This window comes from Morone saxatilis, unplaced genomic scaffold (assembly GCF_004916995.1).
Source record: "Morone saxatilis isolate NCDOM2014 unplaced genomic scaffold, NCSU_SB_2.0 Contig9, whole genome shotgun sequence".
Classification (NCBI taxonomy): Eukaryota; Metazoa; Chordata; class Actinopteri; family Moronidae; genus Morone; species Morone saxatilis.
In genome coordinates, this window is record NW_023340268.1 from 6,304,614 (window position 1) to 6,320,880 (window position 16,267).

General features: G+C 43.5%; 1 protein-coding gene across 2 annotated transcripts in view; it reads right to left on the reverse strand.

The window, feature by feature from the left end:
• Positions 1–15,230, reverse strand: part of ext1c (exostoses (multiple) 1c) — a 74,961-nt gene extending 59,731 nt beyond the window's left edge. Inside the window, exons 1-2 of one of the 2 annotated variants that reach the window (XM_035681357.1) lie at positions 15,007–15,230; positions 2,959–4,362 (exon numbers count right to left, since the gene is read on the reverse strand). In XM_035681357.1, coding sequence (XP_035537250.1) covers positions 2,959–3,905 — 947 coding nt within the window. In that variant the 5' untranslated portion in view covers positions 3,906–4,362; positions 15,007–15,230. Of the gene's footprint in view, positions 1–2,958; positions 4,363–13,854; positions 13,947–15,006 lie in introns of those variants that run through there. The other variant, XM_035681359.1, reaches the window with a different exon arrangement.
• Positions 15,231–16,267: the final 1,037 nt, after the last annotated feature.

The following is a 16,267-nucleotide window of genomic DNA, read 5'->3' on the forward strand; positions in this document are numbered from 1 at the left end:
TTCTTACAAACAGCAGCTGTCTCTCACATTGCCTCCCCCATTCACACCCTTACACCCTCAGAGCCGTTGCCGTGTCCAAATCTACTGCAGAATACCACATGGGACCTCCCCACTTCTCCCCCCACACACCCCACACACACACCCCTGCCCACCCGGGTGTCTGAGTAGCGGGCTGTGTGGAATAAATGAGCTCATTCATACAGTGCTGAGCAGCTCCATCCCTTTTGCTTTGCCCGGCCCAATGTAAACAACCCTAGCTAGTTACAGGCCACGGCAGCGAGGAGTGTGCTTGGATCAGAACCGCCTCGTAACTGCTGATCCCGAGGTAAACGATATTTGAAAAGTCATATTGTGTCGTTTAATGGCATTTGCTTTGAGCATTCATTGGACAGCACCTGAAAACAACTTCCACCTCCCAGAGGCTTAGGTCTAAATTGGGGTTTAGCAGTTGGCTTCCCTTGTGCCAGAAAAGTTTCAGTCAGTCCTACAGAGGAGAAGCATTTCAGTGATACAGATACAGTTTTAAATAATAATAATAATAGAAATGAAACGTGCAGGAGTAAAATGTCTATTTTACAGATCTTCTGACTTTAATTATCTTAGGTCTGCTAAACAGTACATTCATTTGTCAATTGGCAGAAAAATACTATAGAAATTTGTTTAAATTATGGATGAATTTCTGAACCTTAATGGACTCAACAATTAATAGATAATGAAAAGAATTCTGAGCTTCAGACTACCGCTGAGTGTTCACTAAGTTCATAAATTCAAACCACCTCTGCTGTAGTATTACTCCACTTATGATGGTACAAATGTGTGTGAACTTATTGTCCCGTTAGCAACCGAGCTAACTAGCTTGCTAACCTCACAGTTACTAACGGTCACACTGACTTACTAGTGCTAGCACGTTCTCGGCTGGCTAGCACGTTAGCGGTTTGAATAATTCACCAACGAGAACGCCATTAAGCCTTCAGTGCCACACTATTCGCACACGGACGAACTTAAAACAGACAAATTCTGTTTCATCTGAGACCTAGAACATTTTTAAAGCTTTAGTTTTCCTATAAAACTGCCTCAATCCTCCATTACTGTTTATTTAGGTTTCTGTTTGTCGAATCAGCTGAGGGATTAATTACCTCCAAACTTAATGGAATAATGACATTGTTGATAGTCCTTTTTTCTTAGCCATACACTGTAAAAGAGTCTACCATGTAAGGGGAAAATTTAATAGACAGTTTGGTGTGGCTCTAACTCTTTATTTTCATTCTTTCTTTGTTGCTTTTTCACTGAAATCCATCTTCTCCTGTCTGCAGACATTCTGCACCATCAAACTATCTTGCTCTGGGTATCCGTGTATGAATGGACAGGCACATAGACTTTATAATGAGGAGCCCTGTCAGCACTTCAGCTTCAGAGACTTTTATTGCAAAGAGTAGGTTGAGCAAGTATGAATGAAACAGAGGGATTACAGGGCGGTATAGTTTGTCTATATCAACTATGTAATTACTACAGAATAGAATAATAAAAGATAATGACTTTGCATAAAACTTCAGTAGTCCTTCGTCACTCCCACCGCCAACATACAGGACCTCCACCCTCACCATTCAGGGTCTGCGCGCACTGCAACACTGAGCTGCTAAATCCAACACATTTGAGGCAGTGTCAACACAGTTTACACCACAGCATAATGTGAATGACATTTTCCAAAAAGTTCCTATTGTGTGTTTTGAGTGCGTGCATCTATTTCCATCTGTTTTTAAATCACTGTCTGAGCTCTAATAAGCCAGTAGGAGTACTCGGAGGATGAGACATGTTTACCAAGCTGCTGCAACATGTAATAGCAGATGGGTGTTTCCTAAAGCTTTTATTAACTCAACAATGGTCACATACTTGAAAACCACTCTGTGAAAAGGCCTGTACATAGGAATGATGTGGAAATATATATTGTGCAATAATATATGCCTTTGTACAAACTGTTTTCAAACCCAGCAAAGGTCAAATGCGGAAAGTAATTGGTTTCAATAATACATTGTTGCCCTAAGTATTGCAGATGTAGCTGGAATCCAATTTCCCAATGTCTTTTATCCACTCCACCCACCATCTAATCAGTAAACTCTGAAATATAATTTACATTAAAGTGGAAATGGCAAGCTTTTCTTCCATGCAACAACAACAGCAAGAGAACGTTTATAAAAATGAACAGAATGATTAAAAAAAATAATAATCATTTACACCTTACACCCAGCAGCGGTTTTTTCACTGAGGAAATCAGAGATTTCACAAAGCCATTCTTTGTTGTGACCTTTGCTTTGGCTCATTACCCAGTGTAGTTTCTGTTGTAATTAATTAGCCGTGGCTATGTTTATTTCTTTGTCTTACAAACACAAGTACAAAATGGAAATAACTGTGTGTGCATGCAATTTTGCTGAATACTTATTTGTTTGTCTATCATACTGTAAGATTTATTTACACTCTGAAAAATGGAAAAGCTCAGTTATTACAAGTTGAATACATTACAACCACTGTTTGCTTTACGTTTAACAGTACATAAGACAAGAATAGGAGAATTGCTGTAAATAGTGACCTGAATCTAAATTTCCAGAGACTTGAGTTTGTGTCTAAAATCTTTGATCTCAAAAGCAACTGCCAAACATCATAAACCTAAATAGTCAAAAATTGTGCAACCATAAAAGAGAGACTGGAATAACCACTGGGACTCAAAAGCTACCACTGACAGGGCTTGTAGAAAATCAGTGACATCTAAAAGACCAATAAAACAGCATGTAAAGTTCAAATAAGAAGGCAAATGGAACAACACCATGGTGTATTTCCTAATAAAAAAAATATTACACTTGACAACTGTTTCCTTTAAATCCCTGTACAGCAACACACTTCGCTTCTCATTTGAACGGCACCTCATTACCGCCCTCCCCACTGGCCATGTGACCCCTGTCTTACCTCTCATATTCCAGGTTGTCATGGTCACAGCGGGCGTCTTTGTGCTTCTCCCAGTCCTTCCCGTGGCGACACGTCGTCAGTGACACGATGTCCTTCCCATTGTGGATGTGATGTAGGGCGTTTCTGGTATCTGAGCCGATGCCAGTCAGGTAACGCTTTCCTTTGAACATCAGCAGGTACTTTCTTCGTGGCGGTATGGTGTTCCTCACCAGCCAGCCCCGCTCTCCACCCTTCTGCGGGTGATCCTTTGAGAACAGCGGGATGGAGACGTCAAAGCCCGGCCTGAAATGCTCTGTGTTGAGGCTGGCTTTGGCTAAGATGGCCTGGCCGATGTTGAAGCCCAGGTCCTCTGTGTAGTTAGGCCAGGTGCCTGAGTACAGGTTGAAGATCAGGTGGTTCCGGCCATCATTCCACAGCGGGTAACCACGTATACGTTCATCCACATTGGGCACAAACTGTCCTGATAGCTGGTCCCGATCTAAGGTATCTATCCCGAGGACGAACAGACATGCTTCACGGGGGTCTGATGTGTAGTACCGTGACTCACCTATAGACGTCAGGATCTTCCTGTAGCTCTCTGACACGCGGTCATTTTTCTCTGAGGGATATATATACACTCTGAACCCTTCCCTGCCTCTACGGCGACACCGCGAGAAGTCAAAACAGGTCTCCATGCGGCAGCGACTGTCCTTATAAATGGCCGACCATGCCTGCCGGCGCTGGCGGGGCGACTCGGCCGTCCCGGGGTCCGTCTGGAGCTCATCCAGGTGGGCATAGCGGGGCAGGAAGGCCCTGTCGGTCCAGTTGGGCCAGGGGCGCACCACTTCACCCCGCTGCCGTGTCAGCAGCCGGAACAGACGTAGCTGGGCTCCTCCGCCCCAGTAAAAGAGGACCAGCCAGCAGCACGCACACAAGCCCAGCAGAACATACTTCTTACGGGCCTGCATGGGGGCCTGTCACAGTCTCTATTTTCCGCTCTGTCTCTCTCTCGTCCTCTGTTTTTCTCCTCCTCTGCCCCTCAGCTCGGTGGCCTCACAGGGGCGGGGGGCTGATTTGTGATTTCTAACAAGGAGCTTCTAACGGAGGACAATGTGTTAACAAGGACATCACTGCCTTTGAGTGTGGCCCAGTCCACTTTGCCATTTAGGATGACGCAATCTGAGTTACTGACTCCCCTCTCTCAGTCTCTTTCTGCCTTCCCCATTTGCTCTTCACTGTACTCTCAGATGTGTGTATTAGCCTGTCTCAGCCGTGGCATGCGCTGCTGCTGCTGCTGCTGCTTCTGTGTGCATTTCTTACACTGCCCAGCCTGGTTGAGAGTGATGAAGGGTGATTGCGCTGCTCTCTCCGGCCAATCTTGCAGCCTCATGGTGCCTGGCGCGACTCCTGTCTGCAGGGCCCCTCCTGGGGAAAAGCAAACAAACAAGAATACTGATCAGTGCACAGACAGAGTTGCCGTTCTGCAACCAACACGGGGATGTACTCTGTGATTAATTGTAGAACTGCTGTCTCGAGAGATGCCATAGCTAACAGTTTTGATTGATTGAGATTTGAGTCCAATGGGTGTGAGCTTTCATTCCCTTTTCATTTTGAACAAATGTATGTAATATGCAACCCCAATCACATTTAATACACACAAACACACGTAATCAAATAGCAATACAGTAGCACAGCTGGGTAATGTTTCACAGGCAGTAGAGAATTTTACTAACTGTTAAAATCCCTCTTCAGCTTAAGCTCATGAAAAAATTACAAACTCTCACAAAAAGGCATCCATCCCTGATTAGCCACACATCAGAACCATATCTTCATGAAGTCCACCTTCCCTTTATCTCTGTCCCTCTCTGGCTTCCACATTCCTGTGAAAAAGATGAATATTTTCAGGCTCACATGTGCTGTGATGTGTACTGACTTCTGGAATAGTCTATTGCGAGGGTGTGTTAAACCTGGAGCAGCAGACAGGACTAGATATTATCATGCTCTTCAAGCTCCAGTTGAACTGAGCCAGATACAGTTGAGGTGAAGTGAAGGAGAAAATAAGAGAGTGTTTAGCATCTGAAATGGAGATGTGGAAACGCAGAAGGAAAACAGAGCCACTTTATGGCACTGAAACGTCGGTTCACCTTGGAGCGCCTGAGTGAATTCTTTTCTTGTTAAAGTTGCAACGGTTTTTCAGCGTTCATATTTTTGCCAAACATCCCCCCATAACTCCCCAACATGTACAGTACATTTGAGTGTGTGTGTGTGTAGAACACCTCACAGTGAAGGGCAGTGTTCGAACTGCCAACTGCCACACAAAGGCAGCTTTCAGGTCTCACCTGGCCGCTCTCTCTCTCTCTACCTCTCATTGACATTCCCCATTTCTACCTCTTCTCCAGCCAAGCAGAAGTGATCCCTGCCTTCTCTGCTTGCAATAAAACAAACAGCACACTGGTGATGTGGGTAAACAATTCATCCTCTGATTTCTCCACCCTCAAAAGGTTAGTAAGAAAGAAAATAAGGATTTATGTGTGAAAGCTTTGGAGAAATTTAGAAAGACTGTATTGTATTAAGCTTGACCACTACACTTCCTCAATCTACAAATCAGAATTAAATCCAACGACTATAGATAGTAAGCTAAACGCAGAGTTATTACACCGCTCAACAGGGACAGATTAATGCTCTACATAAGTGTTACATATATGCTACATATACATAGGTGTTTGTCTATAAATGTGGCAGTATCTATATGTATATGGAAACACAAACTGTGTGCACTGTAATGTGTTTGTGAATGTTTTTGTATCTTCAAGTGGTGTTGAAACGATGTGAATTGCCGCAAAATGGCTCAATTTATAACTGACGTCCTTTATCCAGCAAAAACCTGCTGATTCCAACTCTTCAAATGTGAGGATTTTCTGCGTATTATTCAGTTTTGGACTGGTTGGACGTGTTAGGAAATCTTAATATGTCACCTTTACCTTCATGTCGTTTTTCTGATGAATCAATAGCAATCCAGATGAATCAAAAAATGAATACACATATTAATCAGTAAAGATAAGCTTGCAGACCTACATGTACTTAATAGGACTGTCACTTTTCATTCAGACAGTGGGGGAAAAAAATCCAATATCCAATCTGTAATGATCTGTTTAAACTCAACAAGCTGTGCCTTGTTCTCTGAGAGGGCTTTCCTGAAATGCACTGTCTCTCTGATCTATTGTTGCTCTCTTTGCTAATGTGAAATCGAGAAAAGTATCGAGCTGTGTTGAATGGACACCAAACCAACCGAGAGGTGAAGTGAGGAACAATGTGGGATTTGACGCCATAGATGGAAAAATCATGAACAGTACATTTACAGTAATGCAAAGGTGGCGCAAATGAATGGATGGAACTACGGAATTTAGGTTTGCCTGTGGGTTGGAATACTTATTAGCTGTATCTGTAATCCCAGGGCCCCTAATCCCCTAACCCTATCCCTACCCCTAGAACTGGGGCCCTTTGCCATGTTCCCAATATGTGTCATATAAATCTGGGGAACATAGGACCCTGGGAACATAGGAATGACCCCAGCTAAACTGCACCAGATAATTCAGGTAAGATAATCTGCCTGTGGAGATGTTCGTGGGTGTTTTTTGGCACCTTCCTTGTTTCTACTTCTCTGGCTACGAATGTAGCAGCCTGAGCAGCAAGCCATCCAAGTTTGGGAGAAATAGACACTTGGGATCCCATTACATTCTCCTCATCAATAATTCACTTGCTCCTTTAGTTAAGGCATTGATTTTCCCTTCTTTATTTTTTTCGAGTTTTATATCCCCTGCCACCAGCGCACAATTACACCTCAATCTTCGTCAGGATACACTCCGGTGAGAGATGTATGAGCTCTGTCGTGGTGATTTGTGGTTGTGGGGATAATTGATAGTGATGGCAAGAAGGTGTAATAGAAAAGTGATGGAGGGTATCATTATGATGATGGTAATGATGATGGGCATGAAGAATTTATTCCGTTGCCTTATCTAATCTTATGCCATTGGATGCCATTGCTGTGCGAAAATACTAAGACTAAGTCTACTAAGGATATTTACATTGACTTAAGTGCACTGAGGTCTGTATATTACCATTGGATGAACAATAGGAGTTACCATTCCTGTGCCTTAACTGCAATTTCACAATAAGACATGCTTATTTTTAACCTTCACTTGACACCATTTATTCATGTAAGTTATCAAATAATAGCAGCTCAAAGCTCGAATTTGAATTGATTTCAAAATTACAATACTTGAGAAATGACTGAGGCAATGTGGTGTTACAGGTTTAGAGGAGGAATTGAGGATGTATGTGAATTGAAGATAATCACTGAAGATAATTTAACAGGATATTACAGCATGAAACCACCTATTTTTAAATATCTAACCACTCCCTCATTTCTCTGCCTGACAGCTCCAGGTGTGTGAAAGCTTCTGTTAAACACTGTTATGTTGATCCCTATCATCCCACTTTTGTGTGCACGGACAAACTGTACAACAGCGGTGTGTGGCCATTAACTCGGAGCGATAATGACGAATGTAAGCCAGGCAAGCTCTGGGGCTTGCCCAGACCTGAACGGCTCTGACAACATCTTTGGAGCTGCAAATCAGCAAGAAAACACACACACACACATATATGGACGCACACATACACACACAAAGTGGCTTTAAGTGGTGAGACAAGTCCCTCTGTCATGGATCAATGATGGATCATTATGGTTGGGTGACTAGCATTGGAAAAAGCCACAAGGTTCATTGAATAAAGGGGCCTGAAGGTGGAAGGAGGGGGTTCAAGGAAAGGTGAGAGCAGGATTCAGAGCCCTACAGTTCCACACCTCGTCATTTGTTTCCCATCTATACCTTCTTCCCTCAATTCCTACAGTACATGTGCTGCCTTCCATGATTCACTCCTTCTATTTTCTCCTCTCCTTTCACCTCCTTTTACTACCCTACCTAAGCCGACTGGAGGGTTTGACGTAGAAACAATACCATTTTTCAGCTGTTTTCCTTTTTCAATTATTCCAGCCTTATCCTAAAAAAGGGGGCCGGGGGAGGTGGGATGAAGTAAGGGGCACAAAACACTTAATCACAGAAATACACTCTGCAAGGCCAACAATTCTTTGATCATTCGCTCGCCTTGAGTGCAAAGAAACGTCTAGGAAGGTTCATTTAGAGTGTACTGAGCAAGAAATTAAATTGTGTCAACACTGCAAAGAGAAAAAAATGTAATAATGCACACTGCATTAAAATCAGCTAACATAAAGTGGCAGGTGGATCGTGTACCATGACAGCAGGACAAACCAGATTTTCTTCACAATGTTCCATATCCTTGCAGCAAAGAGAGTACCTCTTAAGTTGTTTGTGCACCTCAACTCTCTAACATACTTCAGCTTTGACGTGTTCTCCTACTGAACATACTATATGTTATTATAATCCTGAAATCAAACCCCATTTTTGATACTATTTATCAATTTAATATCAATATTTTAGCTGTAAGATGAGAGGAATCAGGCTGCACACCTCATATTTCTCAGCAATGTAACCGACTTTACTGTTGGTTGTACCGAAAACTACTCATGCTACATGCAGCCTAAAATCTGATCACAGTTACAATTATTATTAATTATTATTATTGACTGACTTCATTAACATAATGTAAGTTTGTTTGGCTGGTGTTTGCTGCAGGAATAAATTTGCGCTTACTAATACCAAGACTTAAATTTTAACGAATACAACTTTAAAAAGCTAAACTTCTTCTTCATTCTGAATCTGGACTGAAGCTGTTGAATACAGCTCAACCTGGAGGACACGGGAAGGTCAGTACTTAAGAGGACAGGAAAGGAACAAGTCAAGGGGGATAAAAGATGAGCATGAAGGACATTAAAGTGTCCTGCAAGGAGAGAATGACAAGGGGGAGAGGGACTTAATGATCGATATTTCATGGATGACAGCTGGACCCAACCCCTATACTTCCTGCCAGGGATCTCTTCCTCTCTGAGGGCCCTAAGGGCTTCCCTCAACAGTTTCTACCTGCCACTGTTTTCCAGGGAATGACACTATTAAGTCATTCAAGGAAATAGAATTGAAATTTGTCATCCCATCTGTCTCCCTTGAATTGTGTTTACACAGCAGCTTATTCAACTGTGGTTATGCAGGCTTTGATAGAAAATGAAAACTGACGTGCTCTGAAATGGATGTCACCGATGATGGCCTTCTGCAGGAAATTCAGCATTCGTCAATTTGTGTTTTTCTTCCACCAAATGGGATATTTTTTATAAAGAGATTTCTGCCTTTCAGGGACAGATTGGCTTTCTCCTTATTTGTTCAATTTGCTGTTTTCTGGCCACAGCACCAGTGCTGAGCACAACTGACATTGTAAACGCTCAAAATGAAATCCACTACCATTACCGTCATTCTCCGGGTAGTGGAGTCATTGCCAGTGTATGAGAAGCAGCAGCATTATTATGTCTGAAATGATTTGTGTAGTGACATAGAGCAGGTTGCAAATTGGCACTGGATGAGCCAAATGCCTGGTAAAATGAGATTTCCATTCCATCCAAAATGATATGGTTAGCTTGTAAAGGCAGTCCACCTGAAGGATGGAAGCCTATACACTGACACAAATCCTGGGTGATTACACTGTACAAATGCCAGTGTTCAGTGGCAGCGGGCCTTTCAGTGGCTTTTTGTGGCTCTGAGTGTGTGTGCGTGTGTGTTAGCGTGTGTTTAAACTATACTTAAACACACATCTGGCATGTCTGTTTTTGCTGGCCTAGAGCTGGCGACATATTAGTTCAGCAAAATGAAGTTTTCTGAAGAAAACACAAATCTTGTGGTGAGGTGAAAGGCTCGGTCGAGCTAAAATTAAACCTCGGACTCTGTCATTACGGGAACAGAAGATAGCCACGCTGGGTTGTTTGTGTTATTGCAATGGTTCTAAATCTTTTTGGCTTGTGACCCCTTAAAGCTAGGCTAATGTATTTCAGGAGCATTTGTTTTTGTTATATTCTCTTTACATCCCACCAGACATCAATAAATCAAATGCTCTGAAAAGAATTAAATGAAATCTGTGGCAATAACAGGCCTGTAATAAGCCCAACCAATCATTCATCGTCTACCTACCTCTGTGCACTCTGCCTGTCACCTGCCAGAGAAAGCCAAAATGTATAGCTCCGTTTGTATCTACAACAGTCTGCATTGCTAAACAAATACTACTTTCAAAATCTAGCCATCTCTAGCTAGTCTTTCCAATGTTGCCTACCCTATCTTTTAAGTAGTTGACCCTAGTCTACTTGTGACCCCTCAATACAGGTTGCATAGGTCACCGAATGGAGGTCAAGCAAAGACACATCTTTTATTCATTAATGGCTTTAACTTGTAATGCCTAAGATTTCAGTCCTGGTTGATTTGGCGACACCAGTGGTTAATAATACCAAGGGGTATTTAATTATGGAAGCAGTAAACACTCTAGCTGCTACTTCGTCTGAAATTCAACAGAAGAGGCAAAAGGCGCGAGGCCTTTGGACAACCTTTGAGTTATTGTCATATATGAAACATTCAGGATCTGCTTTATCATGTGGACAAATATCTTGATCAATAAGATACAGGCCTGTAGTGAGTTTGAGTCAAAAAATGCAGAAAAAGACAGTTATCGATTCACAATAAAAGTCATCACGTGTTTCGCCAGTTCGATGCTTTTAATGTGAAGTAGCAGCAGTAGGAAATCTTGGTTTTGCATTAGCAGTAACATAATATAGCTCTGAGTCAGTGTAAAGAGAGTGAACAGTACATTGCTTAGCCGTTATCAATGAGATAAAATTACACTGGGTAACATCTTGCATGTGAAGGCTACTTGAACCCAGTGTGGTAATGGCAGACTCCACCATTTACAATGAAATCTTCCAAATAGAAATAGAATCAAAAATAAGGTATGATTTCACGAAAATCTTCAGGATAATACTTTTAAGGGCCTGAAGATATGAGGGTATATTTTTGTAGACAATATACATATTTTCTGCCTTCCTACCTTTGGGGGTCCCGACCCTCAGTTTGGGTACCATTGTGTTAGTGCATGGTTCTCCATTATAGTGACCAGACTGGCTGGTCTAGCCAGGAACTTGTGTATTTGCTCATTAACTGTGTGTTTTTATTGCCGTAAATGTGAATGCCCACATAACAGCGGGGTTGCATTTATATCTCTTTCTGTGTACAACCTAAGCAGGCGTCACTGAGCATGAGGTCTGTCTGTAGTCGTATCAGTCAGTCTGTGGGGAGCCAAAGAAAAATCCTGCTGCGTATAAAGAAAATAGGTGTTGTCTCCCCTGACAGACCTGCATTAAAGGCTTACAACCGGGATGTGATCCATGTTCTATTTTCTCTCCTCACCTAGTTGCCCTTTGAAATCGAGGCGCTTTTAACACTCCCACACACCATACGCATATATAAGCAGACACATACACACACACACACACATATGTGCATTTTGGTCTATGCTGAACAAATGGCTTCTTTAAAAAAAAAAAATCTGTCCTGCTGTCTCCACGCAGCTACCGGAGCATTTTTCCATTAGCTCGACCACCTCTGAACCATAATGACCATAAACTTAAGTACTCAAGTGCTGGTTCTTTTACGACGCCATTTTCATAAAATGGATAACAGCACGTTCTTCTCCACCATAATAAAACCGTACTTGCTCCACGTGGGCTGAGGGACTCTGACACGGTTAATAAGATGTTTACCTCAAGCTGAATGCCCTGCAACGCAACCAGCCTCCCAACCGCGCTCACATTCCAAACCCAGCATAATTACAAGCCGGGTTGATTAATTATGTCTCAACAATATGCTGCTCTCCAACGCCACAAGGGCTAATTAACAGAATGAAGAAGATGGGTAGGAACAGTTATTAGGAGGTTCAAGCTCGCACTCTGAATTTGGCAAAGCTGTTTACAGTCCCAGAAAAACGTGCAGAACAGGCTGCATCACACAGAGGTCGAGAACATAGGTACCACTGGCACACAGCTCCGAGCATTGGGAAAGCAGACTGAGGACACTGATACAGCAAGTGCACTGCTTCGCGTTCAGGGTGCCTGGCTGTGCACCTGACAACACACACAGCAGAAACGGCATGTAGTGAAATCCATCTGCCTTATTAACTGGTCCTGCTCACAGTGCATCCTACCTGCAACTCATCTTATCTCTGCAGCTTCGGCCCGGAGGTGTTCCTGTTGCAGTACTCGGATCAGATCGGCCTATAAACAATTTGACCTTGACAAAGCAGGGATGATATACGATCTGACTGGGATAAGGAAAATGGGGCACATTCCAGACAGGGTTCAATTAGTAGAGTGTCCCTGACATGTGAGATTAAAGCAGTTTTGCAGAATATGGCTTGAAAAGATTAAGGATCTTGTGAGGAAAATAAATTGATTTCAAAAGCTGTTCCTCTACTCCACTCCACTACTTGTATGTATAACACTATACTATATACTAATGATGCATTGTTTTTATTTTTAATCCCATTCTTTTACTCTTAAACTTCATTATTACTACATGTTTTTACACGAGCACAGTGAAAAGTACATGAGAATGCATGATCACTATGCACAGTGGCCATCAGGGTTAATAGCTTTTAAAGGTTGCACACTGATATTCTTAACCTTTCTAATGAATGACTTGATTATGGATCCTGCCCACCACCTCTGCAATATGAATATTGTCTGTACTGGACAATGCTTCAGTAAGACAAGATTTGAGCTTCTCTTAATCACCAGGGAGGGTATTACAGAACCATCATGTATGCAAAATCCAATTAAGACGGGGGGGTTGCCATTACAATAAAGTCATTTTATAAATCAGATGAAATCCATGTACAGCTTGCCATCAGGAACCACCCTCCCCCAGAGAGCCTTTTCTGCGCATCCATAATAATGACAGCACTTTATTTGGGATCACTGAAGTCGCTATTTTTTTTTCCATCCAAAATAACTAGAGAGTTGTAATTAATTGCTGCAATGAACTCGGGCAGCCTTGTTTGTTTCTCTGGGATTCATTATTACGTGGAGCACTTAGTAGGATGTGAAAGCAGGTAATGTTCTGCTCCTTCCTGAGCTATTAACCACTATATCTTGAATGCAAGAGAGGCCTCCAAGAGAAAGAGAAGCCAGAACAAAGCTTTTTTATTTATTTGGATTGCATAAATAAGATACAGGCCTGTAGTGGATTTCTTTTTAATGTAAAACTAAGGTGTCAGACAGGCGTTTCAAAATAGCTTTCAAGTCATTGGAAATTCCCTACAGCTCTTAAGGAATACTTTATATTTCTTGAATTTAATTTTGTTGCGCTGCTTGACGGAGGACCTAAGAGGAAGTCATGTAATATTCTAAGATATGCATAGTCTGCTGTTCCCCAAATGCCTCATACTGCCACTGTCTCTGTGTTCTGTTCACTCTGATCTTCATCAGTACATATGTATGCAAAGTATATTAACACTTACCATTCAGCGTGCTTTGAGATTAATGTGATTATGAGTCTGTTACTTCCCACTAGTATGCACACTTACACACACAGTGTGACAGCTGAACTAGTGGCGACATTATTTAATATTCTTGGATGGTAGCAGAGTAGTGTGCAACCCGCAGCCCATCTGTCCAGTGGGAGAAAAAAAGATCTCAATGTGTGCTGCAGATTTCCCCAAAGCTCACAGAGTTTGTGCAAGGCTTAGAAAGCACCCAGAGTACGCACAGATATCAGCAACAGCTTTAGAATTACAGTTAATCATTTAGGTCCACAAACGCATCAGTCAAGCTGTGAAAACAGCCCACAGCAATTGAACGCCACTTCAGTTCAACGTGCGGCAGTCTCGGTGTCTAAACATGTCACCTTTTGAGCCTACCTGTCACAGAGTGATACTGAGATCCCTTGCAGGTGGCGGCAGGTTCATCCAGTTCTGGGCTGGGAGGTTCACACTCTCCAGTCCCCACCCACCCCCCCCTCCTGGAGCAGGATCAGCACACTGAACTGTTGAGCGCCCTGCGCGCTCGCTGGAGCAGGATCAGCACACTGAACTGTTGAGCGCCCTGCTCTGGTGGCGCCACTACAGCTCGGTCCGCCGATGACACCAGCTGTAGAGGCTCAAAACACCAACTTCCCCACCCCGCTCTCGATTTACGAGCCTTCCGATATGATTAAGTTACACGGCTGACAGAGAGCAAACATGCGCACCGACCGGGCGCGTCCATAATAAGAGAATCTCAGGCGGAGTGTCCCGCCGCCCCCTCGTGTCTGTCCTCCAAATTCCCCCTCGGATCTCTCACTCGCTGGTCCTCTGCTATTATCCAGCATGCACCTCTCTCTCTCTCTCATTCAGAGCACCGTGGACCGCACATCAGCAGCCACACAGATCCACGGAAACGGTCTATGAAACCGGCTAAAGGCTGGTGGTCCCATCATAATCCAATGGTGCCCCTGTTGCACTTACACAGTGAGTTCAGCCATCAGCGACCTTAGGGCATTCTTTTATCAACACACAGTCGCAACAGTGCAACAAAGGCTTTTCTAGTTTTGCCTTTTTCCCCCCTGTCTGATCGTGAGGGGCTGCTTCCAACACTTTCAACATCTGAGCAGCGAGTGACACAAAGGTGCGCTGCTGCTGAGCGCCATGCGAACAATACAGCAGGAGCTGACACAGGGCTGCCCGAGGGTGGGAAAACGCGCTTTACACAAACATATCCCCAATTTCACCATCGCAACCTGTGCCGCTACCACAGGCTATGTCAGGGGGGCAATTAAGCCTTCAGGTTGTAGTTTTATGAGCAATTTGTAAATTGATGCCTGTGTAGACCAAAGGATCAGATCTATGTGAGCCATACAGGGGATATTCTGTAACTGTGAATGCAGGAAATGTAGCCAACAATCTCATCAGAAACATCGGTTATCAGTCAGATGCATCAACAATGAACACAGCCTCTAAACACAGACAGCAGAAATCACCCAGTACGATCCCCACTGCGCTCCGACTTCTCCCCGACACACAGCTCGCCCTTACCGGGTGGCGGTACCGCGTCCTTCCCTCTCTCGTAATTTTCCTTTTCACGCCACGACCGGACATTTGCGAATCAGTTGAGCGTCCGAGCGCAGGTTCCCCCCGTCGGGATATGAATGATGAATGTGCGTGTTAAATTGTCCATTTTCCATATCCACAACAGTCCACACACGACCCGCCCCCGGGCGGTAGTGATTGGTTGAGAGGCTCCTCGACGTCTTCGTCGCACCGTAAAGAAAAACACACACATCTGGATGTGACCCCGCGCAACTGGAGCGCTTTGGAAACACCGAATTACGCACAGGAATTGAACCGGCGTGGAGGGGCGTCGCATTTCTGAAGGCCCCTTTAAATGTGGCCCGCTGTTTATTGTGGCTGATAACAACCTTGTCACCTTTGCGGAAAGTGTGGTTGCAAATACATCACCGTTAACACCGGGCAACCGTTTAAATGAGGGACACCAGTCATGGGAGGATTTTTGTGTTTTAGCGGTTCCATGAGACAAGAGCAGTCGGCTATAGGCCAGTAATGATGATAATAGGTGATGCAACGCATTTTAACTCAACATTTAATTCCAATTAAGTAACAGGGTTTCTTATTTTAGCGACATACACACCCATAGGAGCTCCACATATTAAGGACCCGCAATGGGAGGCCCGAAGAGCTAACTGGATGTTAAGAATCAATGTTAGGTGGTTTTAAAATCCACCACGAGCAGCACAGTTCTATTACATAGCCTACTTTATGTCGTGTTGCTGTGTCCTGTGACGGCCTAATTGCCATGGCGTTTAATGTGGTGCAACATGATAATATCACTGGAAACGGAGCTGAGAGTGACAGGGCGCCTCGTTTACACAGTGAAAACCGGCATTTCTGACACTCTAGCGCCGCTCTGTGTCCGGATACAGTCATCCTCCTCTCCCTTCCTCCCCTTCCTTCCCTTCACTCTGATTTGCACTGCTTTGGGAGGATGTGTGATCTGTGGGTCTGTCTCTTGGCTCCAGCGCAGCGCTGAACCGAACCAACCGGGGAGAGAGAGGCAGACTGGGCGGGAGAGACTAATCACTGAGCAACAGTGCAGAGGCTTTCTGAGGATTAGTGACAGCTGTCACAGTCTGTGGTTGCAATGCGCTGTTACAGAAGAAAAAGAAAAAAATAAGTGCATTAGGAATGAAAATGTCATCATTAAAAAGAAATAAATAAATTGTACTTAACCCTGACAATTGAAATTAGGGCTACATACATTGTTATTATTATTATTATT